Source organism: Drosophila ananassae, chromosome 3L, assembly GCF_017639315.1.
Source record: "Drosophila ananassae strain 14024-0371.13 chromosome 3L, ASM1763931v2, whole genome shotgun sequence".
Lineage (NCBI taxonomy): Eukaryota > Metazoa > Arthropoda > Insecta > Diptera > Drosophilidae > Drosophila > Drosophila ananassae.
Window position 1 is genome coordinate 9144746 of NC_057929.1, and position 12278 is coordinate 9157023.

Genomic DNA, 12278 nt, shown 5'->3' on the forward strand with positions numbered 1-12278 from the left:
AGTTCTCCTCCCTCAGTAATTATTTTTAGCAACGCCTATGCCCCTATTTTGAATAGTCGGTTTTCACCAGCCGGCGCAATCGTTGCGACAAATCACCCCTTATATATAGCTTAACTATACTATATAAATCGGCGCTATAAAAGAGAAACATGTTTACCCTGCGCCGTCTCAGTCAGCGTTTGTATCCCAAGCAAATTCAGTAAGTTTTCAAAAATTAGGTCAAAATTGCATAAGCATTCGAGAATGTATATGCAACTTTTATTCCACAGGCACTTGAAAATGTCACAGGTCGGTGAACTGGGAAGTGGAGCAGGAAAGGGTGGCGGTGGTGGTGGAACCATCCGCGAGGCAGGAGGTTCCTTTGGAAAAATGGAGGCTGCCCGCGAAGAGGAGTTCTTCTACAAACAGGTGGGGTTCTAATTCTTCTATTTTATTGCATTTTTTAGACATTTTTGACTTTATACTTTTAGCAAAAGGAACAACTGAAGAATCTCAAGACCAAGACAGACACTAAGGCACCTGAGACTAAAAAGAAGTGATCTGTCACCTATTGAATACCTTAAAAAAATGTCTGATTTGTATTTAAAGAACTGTTTTTCAAAATAAAATTTATGAATTAAGTTATTACAAGAAAATCTCTTTTATAAAAGTAGCATGGCCTTTAAACTCATAAAAAATACAAAAAAACTAAAGATTTTTACACAAATATGACCCTAAATTAAATAAATTAATTTCACCTGATCACTGTGAATGTCAATCAGCTGTTTTATGCTCCTCGGAGTTGCTCCACGGGGCAGCTTACCTCCCCCTCCATTTGTTTACGAACAAGTCTGGAAAGGAGAGCCTCCGACTGATAGCCGGGGGGCAGCCAAGTAACTGATAACGCGGGAGACCTACAGATGCCCGTCGTAAACGCTGAATAGGCGGTTGGAAACAGTTCTCACCGGATCGCTCGAGTGTGCAGTTCCTCTGATGGCGACGACAATCCAGAGCACCCTAAAAGCGGCGCTTAGGAAGCGCATCAAAGACACCCTTAAGTGCCTGGACCCGGAGTCCATTGTCCGGCAATCGAAAGCAGTCACGGCCAAGGTAGTACCCAACTCCCATGAACCTGTTGGGTTCACATTTCTTCCTATTTTCAGGTGCTTGCCAGCGACGTTTTTCGGCAGGCCCAGCGGGTAAGCATTTACTTGAGCACCACAACCGAACTGGACACCACGGAGTTGCTCTGCGAGATGTTCCGCCTGGAGAAGATGGTGTTTGTCCCCACCTATGAGGGCAACAACATGAAGATGGTGCGCCTACGCTGCATAAATGACTACCAAAATCTCCCAATGACCAAGTGGAACATTAAGCAGCCAGACTTTAAAGAACAACGCGAAGATGCAATGACCAATGGCAAGTCATCAGGATCTCTTGTTTCTTAATCTCTCATTTAACTCTTTTGTTTAGGCCACGGCATTGACCTTTTCCTTGTGCCCGGTGTGGCCTTCACCCGCTCGGGCGGACGTATGGGGCATGGAATGGGTTACTATGATACCTTCTTACGCCAGCACGCAGAGAAGTATCCCCAAAAGAAGATATCCCTCATGGCCCTGTCTCTGAACGAGCAGATCGTCAGCAACGAGGAGCTGCCCATGGAGTCACACGACGTACGCTTGCATAGTGTGATTACGGAATGCTAAATTTAGATTCATATTTCATTTAAATATTCCAATTATAATCAGATTTCAATAATAAACCTTTTTACAAATACTTGTCAATTGCGGTTGAAACAATGTTTAAGAGATTAAATGTAGAAGATTCGCTTACAGGGTAACTACAGAACATCAACTTTAAACTTATAAATATTTTTTAGCGGAAGGATGTACAAATGAAACTCAATATATGAACAAACATACGAAATTAAATTGACTGTCTCTTAGAATTAAACATTACTCTATCGTAAGTAAGATGGTCGGGAGCGTAAGCCTCGTCCCCTTGAGCGACCACTGTAGTGGGACGAAGAATAGTGCGAATCACTGCTACCAAAGTGGGATTCCGAGTTGCCGGAGCGGTAGGAGCCAGAGGATTCAGCCCAACTGGAGGGTGAACCTATGCGCATCAGCTTCTTTTGCCTGTCGCAGATAATAAATATTTTAAAATCATTTAAAAGTGAATACTAAACACACTTACCTAAAAGCAGCAGCTGCTGAGATGCGCGATCCTCGGTTGCGTCCTACTCTGGATCCCCGCAACATGGAAGGGATCTTATTATAGCCAGTGGGTCCTGTGGGTTGGGCACCACAAGTTTCCAACGCCAAAAAGTCATCAACATGTAGGGACGGGGGTCTTGAAGTGTTTGGCGGCCGTGAGCGGAAGAGATCTCCTCGAGATGGTGGAGGACGGGCAAATCCTCGACCCCTGACGGATGAAACAAACATTTTCTTCTCCGGACGGCCGGTGGCTGGTTCCACTTCCACGCGACGGGTACGGAAACAAGGGGCTGTTGGCGTCATTTCCCTGTTGGATTGGGGCGATCCAGAAAGATTAATCGTCCTCTTGTTGTCTCCAGCAGCATTCAAATCGGGATTGAGGCAGGCGTTGGCCAAGTCGGTTAGGTCGCAGGCTATGCGCTCGTACAGGGGCTCATTCATGTCCTCGATCACCTCAATTGGCAGGGGCTCAAGCCAATACCGTGCGGTGAGATGAGCATTTTCCGCCGTGGCACAGAAGCGCGTGAAGATCGGACGCGCTTCATACTGAGAGACGATGCCCTCGGCTTGTGGAAGATGCGGTTCTACACTTAGAGGGTTGCTGCTCAGATTGGTTTCCCCCTCGCCCTCAACAGTGGCATCTGTGCTGGCACCCTGAGCCAGTGCTGCCTCCTGTCTGGAGGCGTACAGTAGAATCAGTTGTTTCAAATCACTGACAGCTGCTTCATTTGCCACCGCCTTATGTTTCTCCATCACGGACAGAATGCGAGTCAGCACTGGTGGTTTGCACAGATCAATGTCCTGGAACTCTAGTAACTGAGCCAACTCCAATGCGCCCAGCTTAAGGGTGCGCTGAGGCATCGCTGACATGGCGGGTGGTGGTTCGATTTGCGTGAGAGACCGCAGCAAGAGGATCAGCGACTCAATGTTGGCGTTGTACTCCACGGTCTCGTTATGCAGGATAACCCGCTCCATCCATGCCTGGAACTCTGTGATCTTCTGTTTCAGCAACAGGGCCAGATGGTAGAATGTAAAGCTGAAAAAATAATGAAGAAAAAAGAATCAGAACTATTCTAGAACATCTAGAACGAATAAAAACATACTCATGTTCTGTTAGGATAACCATATTGCGGACAGCCAGAATGGAGATGCCATGAGTGACCTCCACACTCGTCAGGTTGCTAAAAACAGCGTCTATAATCCTGGGAATGAGTTCCTTGGGCGGCAGAGCTGCAGCCAAATTAAGAGCGGGAGCAGCAGTCGACTTGTGAGAAATCAATGAAATCCCCGAGTCCAAAAAGCTGTCCAAGATACGATGCACTGCCTCTTGGCAGTTGGAAACCACTTCGTTAAACTCATTTAGAGCCAAGAGGCATTGGAACAGTTCCCAAAACTTTCCGGATAGTATGGACAACATGGAACTCTTCAAAGGAGCAAAAGCACATAGCCGCGTAGAGAAGCGAAGCAGCCGCTCCAAGTTGGTGGTTGGGATGCAATTGGAGGTCTGATATTCGTTGCACAACAGCTCCGTAATGGTCTTTGCAATCAGCAGTGTCATATTGGGAGCGAGATCTGAGAGCTGCATGCAGACACGTTGCAACATCTCCGACAGCTGGGGGAAACTGGACGGAGCCAGGGCTTCCACCAGCTTGGCAATCTGGCCGCTCTGCGGATGCAAGTGGGCGGACCACAGTTTCCGTTCAGTAATCAGGCGCTGCTTATGCTGCTGCTTCAACTGGTCACACAAAGGCTGCGGCATCGGCAGCGGCAGTGGAAGGAGCTCCGCCAAGAGTTTAAGTCCTAAAAGACAATATTGCATTACAGTTTGAATAAATTTTTGAAAAAATGTTTGAAAAACTTACCCGGAATAAAATGAGCTGGTCCATCGATGTTTTTAAGGACTTCCCTGACCATTAGCGTCCACAGGGACTTGTGCAGTGATTCCTCATCCTGTTCATTAGGCTGCGTGTAGGCCAACAGCGTTTGGACCACTTCCATCTTGCATTGCTCCACCTCAGCGCCCGCCTGACACCGTGTCGGATAGTAGTATAGCAGGTAGTAGACCTTCACCAGATGATCAATAGCTGTAAGATCCTTGTAGGTGCCATCTCTGCACAGAATAGCATAAGAGAGAAGCTCCCTCAAAATTTGTAGAGTGGGCAGCATGATCTGGCAACAGTGTACCCCCTGAATGGTCATCAAAGCGGGCGAGTGATCTCCCGGCTGTTCGAAGTATGTGCACAGTCGCTCCATGATCTGGATGCACAGCTGGACGCCGTCGGCGGAGTACAGCTGGAGGGCGACGAAACGATGCTTCAGTTCCTCAGTCACTGGAGGTGGTTTCTGGCCGTCAATGGGTTTGCTGATCGAAAGATATCGCAGGATTCGAAGGGCCATTATGAGGTCCCCAGGGAATGTGGTCAAGTAGTCCAAGGAGCGTCCAATCACCTCCACCAAGGGCATGATGTCATCGTAAACAAAGACGTTGATGGCCTCCAGAGGCTTCATGTAAACGTACATCTCCTGCAAGACAGCAGAAACTGAGGGCTCGAAAGTATCGTGGTTCTTGGCCAGCTCCAGGATCACTCCTCCATGTTCGATGAGGTAATCCAACTGCTCGCAATAACGGACACAAGCATCCACCATATCCACGGCGTAACTCAGCACCGGACTCTTGTACTTCATGCCCGGAGAACTTAGCTGTCGCTGCGTCTGCAATCGCTGCTCCTTCTTGATCAGGTCCATGAATATCTTGAGATTGTTGTTCAGTCCCAACACCTCCACGGTGTGCTGCCTGCCGGAGGGATCGCAGGTCTGCGAGTAGATGGCGTGCATGTGGGTGGACAAGCGCACAGCGTCGTATTCCGGGGCATAAACTATGGCATCCAGGTGGTAGCGAGTCTGAACCTTATATGACATTTCGATGCCCAACCTGGCAAGTCTCGGTAGAACCGGGCGTAGGATTGGCCTTTGCCTCGATGCTGGAGCAGCGGCAGGAACTGCAGCTGGTTTCACATCCTCCTTTTCGGCGATTTCACTTGGCTTTTCAGCCTCTGTTGCCTCTTCAGTAGTTACCGGGGGATTAACATCTAGTTCCTCTACCTCCGGTTTGGGTATCTGCTCTTCCAGGCTCATGGGCAGGTCATCTAGGCCCAGCAAAATGGCCACAATGGTCTGGGTAACCGGAAAGGCGTCGTCCACAAAGTAATCGATACCGACGTGCGAACGGAACAGCGAGTGCATCAGGTCTAGCATGCACAAATATGTGGAAGCTGGCAGCATCTTGCAGTTTCCCAGCATCAACAGCAGGGATTCCGCCAGAGCGTGGTGCCTCAAGAAGGACTGCAAGGCATTGGCGAAGCTGCGTTGGGCCATGGAATCAGTGACCACCTCGAACTTCTTGGACACGGGTAGAAAACGACGTGGTTGCTGGTAGCTCAACTGGCTGGTGCTCAGTGCCTCCATGAGCATCTGGAATGAGTACTCTATCTTCTTGCAGAGGATCACTGTCTCCGTTTTGAACTCGACGTCTTTGCTCTTTTCTGGATTCCTATCCACAAATAGCCTTCGACAGCAAAGGTGCACAGATCCCAGGGCCTCCCACAGATGCATCTTCTTGATGATGGCTTGCAGGGCGTACTTCGTCCGCGTCAACTTGGCAGTCTTCAGGGCCTCTATTATCGCTTCGTATCCATTCGTTGGCGCTTTCAGAAAATGCGCAATTCCCAGCCGAGTGTCCAGTAAAGCATACACTGCTTTGAGAAGCTGAAGCTTTATGGAGAGGGCCATAAAGGGTTCGTGGTACAGCTTGAAGACCGCCTCGAATGGGTCGAATTGGTGCTCCTTAAGTAGGTACTGGAACAGCTCCTCGCTGCAGCCCAAAAGCTCAGCCATGCGAGCTCCCAGCTTTATATGTCGAATCTTAAAAGCAGGCTGTGGCTGCATGCAGGCCGCTTGGAAGCTTAGAGCGATTTGCAAAACATGGGCCGCTTGCCGCAGATGCACTTCATCATTGCTGAAGAACTGTTGCAGCACAAAGTTGCGCCGCTTGTAGTTTTGGGCCAAGTACGCCAGTTGGTTGTTCAGCTGCTCTCCCAAGTACACAAACTGCTCCCTTTCATCCACACTAACGCCATGCTCTTCTCCGAAAGCGGAAACATTCTCGCAGCGCGTTTGAACAGCCAACTTTTTAAATAGCAGCCTGAGAGTTTCCAACTCCTTGGTGAAGTGGACTGTCAGATCCCCTTCGTAGAACTGCAGTGGCTTTTGCCAAGGCTCGAAGGCGTTGATGGCGGGAGGAGCTGCAGCCGCCGCTGCTTCCAATTCCCTTTCGTATTCCGCAATCGCCGCTGCATCCTCTGCATCGTCTTCTTCGTCATCACCAATGATCTCATCGTCGCTGAGGATAGGCTCGAACTGTTCCTGCGGTGTACACGAGCGCTCTTCATCATCCCGATCCCTATCTCCGCGATGAAGCGACTCCGAAGAGTGCCTGTAGTGAGAGGCTTGCATTTTATAGTGGGAGCGCGAGTCTTCATCGTCGTAGTCCATGGTGTCAGGCGAGCGTGGTCGCGTAGGTGAATCAATTGAAGCTGGCGGGGTCCTGGGCCACTTATGCTCATCCACATCCGAGCGAGAGCGTTCCGATCGCTTCCTTCGGGATCGATGGCTGGAGTATTCGGGTGATCGTGACCAATCCCTCGAACCCTTGTCCCGGGAACTGGTTTGAAAGACACAGGTTTAAAAGGGATTATAAAGTTTTGCTCGTTATATACTTACCATCTTATATACTCCCTATCATTGCTCTCCGAATGGGTGTGGGATCTTCGAGGCGGTGGCGGTGAGCGATCCGTGGAATGCGTAGAGCGACGCATGCGCCTATCCCGCTGATCTTGCTCCTCGGCATGCTGGTGGTAGTGTTCCCGCGGCATTGTGTACTCCATTTCCTCCGGATCGTAGTCACTAACATTGCCCTTGTGGGCGGTAAGAATTTCGGCAGGGATGGGTTCTTGCCACTCGTCCTTCAACACATCTTCTTGTAACAGCACCTCCCCACTCAAGTTGCACATCTCCGGGCCGACGGGTTCGCAGGGCAGGGTGGGACTGGCAATGGGCTCAGTGACAGAATTGGTGAGGATTCCGTAGACAGCCAAGGTAATGGTGCTGTACCAGCCACGTAGCACTAATCCATCCGTGGGGATCTTTTCTTGCGAACAATCCAAGTGGATGCAATCGTTCTGATTGTACCGCAGCAGTCCCAGGTTCTCAAAAGCCGACGCGCCCGGCATTCCCAGATCGTTAACGAAGAACTCCAGGTCGAACTTAGACGGATTGGTGGCTCCTAGGCGAACGCCGCCGGGGAAGTCAGCCTGCACACGGGCTCCCAGGGGAATGATCCTCACCTGCGTGATGAAAACCGGCTTTGGAAACTGCACCAAGTCCAAATTGACGTCCTACGAAAAAAAGTGTGGGTGAGTATTTTGTCTGGAGACTGGGTGTACATCCTACCGTCACTTCCTCGTGGGAAAACGTATCAAAGAACAGCAGCTCGGATCCATCGTCTGCCTCGGCCATATTGGGAGGGTTACTGGGTGGTTATATGAATAATAACCAAACAAATATTATCAATTCGGCGAAAAAACCGTGTTGGCGTCAAATGTGTAGTGTGACCAGGGGCACAGAACGCTGTTATCTGCGAGGGCGGTAGTGATGACAAATAAGCCGTTTTATCGATTGTTTTAGCTATTTTTTTCAAATCCACAGGTTGTTTAGCTATAGCTGTCGTTATTTTAAGCTTAAAGCTCTATTTTTTAAAATAAATGTTTTTATTTTGATAAAAAATCAATCAATTCAATAAATATAGTTTATATCATTTAATATATGGTTAAAAAAGGTGTACAACTATTTTAACAATGATTGCACCTTTTTAAAGATAAAATCCAACTAATAATATATTAAGTCCAATAATAATCCAACTAATTCCCGCCCGAAGAAAAATTAAACTTTATAAATACTTCAGTAATGTTATTGTCGTTGTATCTAGTACTACACACAAGTTAATAAGGATTATGGTACCAAGCTAAACATTATTCAAACTATATTTGACGGCATTTAAAAGTGAATATTCTGTATAAACTTTAATTCAATTTGGTATAAAATGATCATACTGATTCAGAGTATAAAATATATCCGTATAAAGCCGTATAAATTTTACGTAATTGCAGTTGTTTCTTTGATTTAAATGCTAATTGTGCCGACAACGTTGGGCCTATAGGGTATATTATGTTTAGCTAATCGTTGTCCACCACTCCGTCTATCATCCAGCCAAACTTCGATTAAAGGTTGTTTTTACATTGACAGTTGCTGGCAGATGCAGTGCCGGTTACTGCAGCATGGATCGCCTTGGCCACATAGTCGATGTTTCCAGTATTCAGGCCGCACATGTTGATGCGTCCGGTCTTCAGCAGGTAAATGTGATAATCGTTGATGAGCACCTTCACCTGACTCTCGTTGAGACCGGTATAGGAGAACATGCCGATCTGGCCTACGATGTGGTCCCATGTTCCAGGGGTCCCCAGAGCCACCAACTTTTCGCGCAAAGCCGCGCGCATCTGACGGATGCGGCTGGACATGGTCTGGATGCTATCCATCCACTCCTTTCGCAGTTCCGGCGTGTTCAGAACCTTCGACACAATACGGGCTCCGTAGGCAGGTGGGTTCGAGTACTGGCCGCGGATGAGAAGCGTCAGCTGGGAGTGCACGGCCGCCTTAGTGCTTGCGTCTGCTTGTACCACTGTCAGGTTTCCGGCACGTTCGCAGTACAGACCAAAGTTCTTGGCGAACGACTGGCAGACGAAAAGCTCGAAGCCCTTCTGCACGAAATAGCGCACGGCCCAGGCATCGTTGTCGGGATCGCCACTGGCAAAGCCCTGGTAGGCTGAATCAAAGAGAGGGAAGAGCTTCTTGCGTTCGAACAACTCGGCCAGTTCCTTCCATTGCTCATGGGTGGGGTCGCTTCCGGTGGGATTATGAGCGCAGGCGTGTAGGATGATCACGGCGCCAGGAGGAGCTTGCTCCAAATCAGCTACCATGTTCTTGAAGTCGAGCTGCCGATTGGATTGGTCCCAGTAGCGATACGAGTGTAGCGAGGTGAAACCCGAGTCGGCGAATATCTTGTGGTGGTTCTCCCATGTGGGGTTCGAGTAGTAGACCACATTACGGTTCAGCTGCGTGTGCAGGAAGTCGGCAGCAATGCGCAGAGCACCAGTGCCCGAAATGGTCTGAACTCCAAAAGCCTACCAGACAAAAATCAAATAAGAAGCCGTTGGAGAAAGGATAATATTCCAAACTACTTACGCGATTGGCCTTAATAGCAGGAGAATCACTTCCCAGAACCAATTGAGTTGCTGCATTTGTGAACGTATCGAGACCTGGAAGATCATGGTTTTAAATTTATTTCCTTAGAAACTTTTAGATTTCCGTACCGGTCACTGGCAAGTATTCGTGGTTTCCTTTCTCGTCGCTGGCAATGGAGATCTCGGTGCGTCGCACCACAGGCAACACCCACGGCTCTCCAGCATCTGTCCGGTAAGCTGGAAATAGACAATGAAAAGGATTTGATGAGTAACGAATCTCCAGAGTACAATTATGGAGGGAATCCACTGTTCAAAGTCCCTAAATCGGTAACAATGTCTAACTCTTATCGGGGAGAACTCAACAAGTCCAATCAATCCGTAATGCTAAATGGAATCTGATAGTGTTTTTCGGCTTGTTTCTAGGTCGCACAAATTGTTAATTTATTGCCGCAAATGAAATAATAGACGACCATCCGGGTTATTTCAAACCAATTGGGAGAATTGGTCGCCAAATATTTATTCTTTTGCAGCATTGTAAAAAAAACTAGGCATAAACATGAAAAACAATAGCTTGTGACTTCCCAATAAACAACTAAAGGTTCTAGACCACAAAACATATTAATTAAGGGGTTAAAAAATCAACTCACTTCTAAAAAAATACATATACGAATATCTCATTTAAATAAATAATCATTACACGAGCATGGGGTCATCAACCTGGAGTATAATCGCCATGTTCGCCGGTGGGAATTGTTATTCAAATTATGCAACAACATCCATAAATATAGAAAGGTGGAGTGGTGACCGCCAACCAAATCAGAAACTTTTGCTCTTGGACGACCCCACCGGGTGTTCAGTTGTAGTGCTTCAAGATTGCTGGGCTTTGTTTTTGTCCTGTTTTTTGTTTGTACCTTCTGCGAAGCTCGCACAGAAGTGGCTTATCATCCGTCGTCCACATGGACAAGAACTAAACACTGTGCTAGCTGACGTCAAAAGATGCTTTTGAGATAAAGAAAGGCGAAAGAGAAATGCCCTATGAGGTGAAAGTGATTAAGTATGACATTAATTTAAAGACTATTTCTAATCCTATTGCCAGGATAAAAATTATTCAAAATATACATTATCCTATTAAATAAATATACTACATAAAAATGGAAAAATATATAAATAAAATGAAGTATGATTTATTATTTTGTAACCATAACAACTGTCTGTTTTCCAATAAAATTTTCTCCCTCATCTATCACTTTCAACTGAAAAGCTTAAAATCTACGACCGTTACAGTATTTCGTGTTGACTTGGAAAAATAATAAATAATTAAAACCTAATCAATTAAAAATCACATATGTGGAAAACATTGTAGGACAAGGATAGGGAATCGCAAACAATTCATATGACAATTTGACTTCCAAATGACCTCCAGTGGGATGGTGGGGTGACGCCGGCGGAAGTGGGCGGACTGGGAACGGAGGAGAAGGTGGACTGCACGGGCAATCTAACTAACAAATGATAGCAAATTGTGTTAGCACCATGCACACACGTACACGGCGCCAATATGCATACTCGCAGAAAAAAGCCGACTCTATTGTCACTTATCACTCTTATGTCCACTTACCGCCCACCGACAGGTTGACCTTGTTGGGGTGAGTGTCGTCCTTAAAGGCCTGTGTCAAGGCAAAGACCTCGATGGCAGGCCCCTTTTGTACGTTGGCGTAGATAGACATCGTGGAGAACTCGACAAACAAGCCCAACGAAGCGACAAAAACAAATAAATTAATTTGGAATAGGTGACGGTCGGGGGCCTAAAATAGTGTGGCTGCCATTCGATTACTCGAATAAGGTAACGGAAAAGCTCTTTTAAGTTTATGGCTATCGATAGTTGGCGAGTAAGTATGCTACATATTTTTTAAAAGTAGTTCATGTAAAAACAACGATCATTAAAGTTTATTTTTGAATACTATTGCATGTTTATAATAATATTTACAAAAGTTGTGTTTAGCTTGATGTTCAATGACATCAATTTGCTTGTGAGGCTCTATAAATTTTATTTGTTGATTTTTATACTTATGCTTCCTTCTAATGTTCTAATGCTAACTTGAAGGTCATTCATAAATTTATCCGCGATATCATGATACGGACTTTGGACTGTGATAAATGTATCTATGGGAATATTTAATTGAATTAGTGTTTAATTTATAATAAGTTTAGAAGCTGCAGGTGGCATTCAAACAGAATGATAACCGTTTTTTCTACAACAAATTGAACCCCAGAGTTATCAGAATTCCTAGTTCCAAAACCTTGAACCATTTTGTATCATAAGAAATAGTTAATTCACATTTCGACTTTATCTTTTAGAAGGAATTCGGTGTGCCAAAATCGGCGGCACGTGTATGAAACTGCCACTGTTTCTATTTTTTGTGTATGATAACCGAAATATCAGACAAAATAAAAAAATTCCAAGACTGAAACACTTTCGAATACTCTTTAAAATATGAAATGCATATGGGGCTCGCCAAATGCAGGGCAGAGTATAGAGACTCCCACTTTGGAAATAAAAATTGCTGATAAGATATGGCATGTCCAGTAATTAGCTCTGACTGGCATTATTTTTAAGCTTTTGAAAGATTTCCATTCAGACGGAGGCGTGGCTCCTCTTATCTCCGCTCACCCAACGATCCGAATAATCACAATTCTTATAATCTAATCGAAAAGTTTGTCTTTCTTGAGA

General features: G+C 46.2%; 4 protein-coding genes across 4 annotated transcripts; 2 read left to right on the forward strand and 2 right to left on the reverse strand.

Moving 5' to 3' along the window:
* Nucleotides 1-43: 43 nt before the first annotated feature.
* LOC6495982 (ATPase inhibitor A, mitochondrial) lies at nt 44-630 on the forward strand. Its single transcript, XM_001959940.4, has 3 exons — nt 44-199; nt 270-408; nt 471-630. The coding sequence occupies exons 1-3, from the start codon at nt 150-152 to the stop codon at nt 537-539; spliced, it is 258 nt and encodes an 85-aa protein (XP_001959976.2). The 5' UTR covers nt 44-149; the 3' UTR covers nt 540-630.
* On the forward strand, nt 631-1755 carry LOC6495983 (5-formyltetrahydrofolate cyclo-ligase). Its single transcript, XM_001959941.4, has 3 exons — nt 631-1089; nt 1143-1398; nt 1453-1755. Exons 1-3 carry the CDS (start codon nt 973-975, stop codon nt 1683-1685), a joined length of 606 nt encoding a protein of 201 aa, XP_001959977.1. The 5' UTR covers nt 631-972; the 3' UTR covers nt 1686-1755.
* LOC6494633 (protein virilizer) lies at nt 1699-7896 on the reverse strand. The gene is made up of 6 exons (XM_001959942.3): nt 7704-7896; nt 6975-7648; nt 4058-6915; nt 3299-3995; nt 2176-3231; nt 1699-2117 (listed from the first exon to the last, which is right to left on the reverse strand). The coding sequence occupies exons 1-6, from the start codon at nt 7767-7769 to the stop codon at nt 1940-1942; spliced, it is 5529 nt and encodes a 1842-aa protein (XP_001959978.1). The 5' UTR covers nt 7770-7896; the 3' UTR covers nt 1699-1939.
* A 306-nt stretch (nt 7897-8202) lies between these two features.
* On the reverse strand, nt 8203-11379 carry LOC6494632 (aspartate aminotransferase, cytoplasmic). Its single transcript, XM_001959943.4, has 4 exons — nt 11166-11379; nt 9680-9787; nt 9552-9625; nt 8203-9490 (listed from the first exon to the last, which is right to left on the reverse strand). The coding sequence occupies exons 1-4, from the start codon at nt 11272-11274 to the stop codon at nt 8531-8533; spliced, it is 1251 nt and encodes a 416-aa protein (XP_001959979.1). The 5' UTR covers nt 11275-11379; the 3' UTR covers nt 8203-8530.
* Nucleotides 11380-12278: the final 899 nt, after the last annotated feature.

Bases quoted from the DNA above. Each gene is read 5' to 3' on its own strand.
- LOC6495982 (XM_001959940.4), top strand. From the start codon at position 150: ATGTTTACCCTGCGCCGTCTCAGTCAGCGTTTGTATCCCAAGCAAATT. The intron at 200-269 runs GTAAGTTTTCAA...TTTATTCCACAG, and splicing joins TTGTATCCCAAGCAAATTCA to GCACTTGAAAATGTCACAGG. The intron at 409-470 runs GTGGGGTTCTAA...TTATACTTTTAG, and splicing joins AGGAGTTCTTCTACAAACAG to CAAAAGGAACAACTGAAGAA.
- LOC6494632 (XM_001959943.4), bottom strand. From the start codon at position 11,274: ATGTCTATCTACGCCAACGTACAAAAGGGGCCTGCCATCGAGGTCTTT. The intron at 9,788-11,165 runs GTAAGTGGACAT...GTCTATTTCCAG, and splicing joins GGTCAACCTGTCGGTGGGCG to CTTACCGGACAGATGCTGGA. The intron at 9,491-9,551 runs GTAAGTAGTTTG...TTTGTCTGGTAG, and splicing joins CTGCTATTAAGGCCAATCGC to GCTTTTGGAGTTCAGACCAT.
- LOC6495983 (XM_001959941.4), top strand. From the start codon at position 973: ATGGCGACGACAATCCAGAGCACCCTAAAAGCGGCGCTTAGGAAGCGC. The intron at 1,090-1,142 runs GTAGTACCCAAC...TCCTATTTTCAG, and splicing joins CGAAAGCAGTCACGGCCAAG to GTGCTTGCCAGCGACGTTTT. The intron at 1,399-1,452 runs GCAAGTCATCAG...TCTTTTGTTTAG, and splicing joins CGAAGATGCAATGACCAATG to GCCACGGCATTGACCTTTTC.
- LOC6494633 (XM_001959942.3), bottom strand. From the start codon at position 7,769: ATGGCCGAGGCAGACGATGGATCCGAGCTGCTGTTCTTTGATACGTTT. The intron at 6,916-6,974 runs GTAAGTATATAA...CTTTCAAACCAG, and splicing joins GATAGGGAGTATATAAGATG to TTCCCGGGACAAGGGTTCGA. The intron at 2,118-2,175 runs GTAAGTGTGTTT...TATCTGCGACAG, and splicing joins TCAGCAGCTGCTGCTTTTAG to GCAAAAGAAGCTGATGCGCA.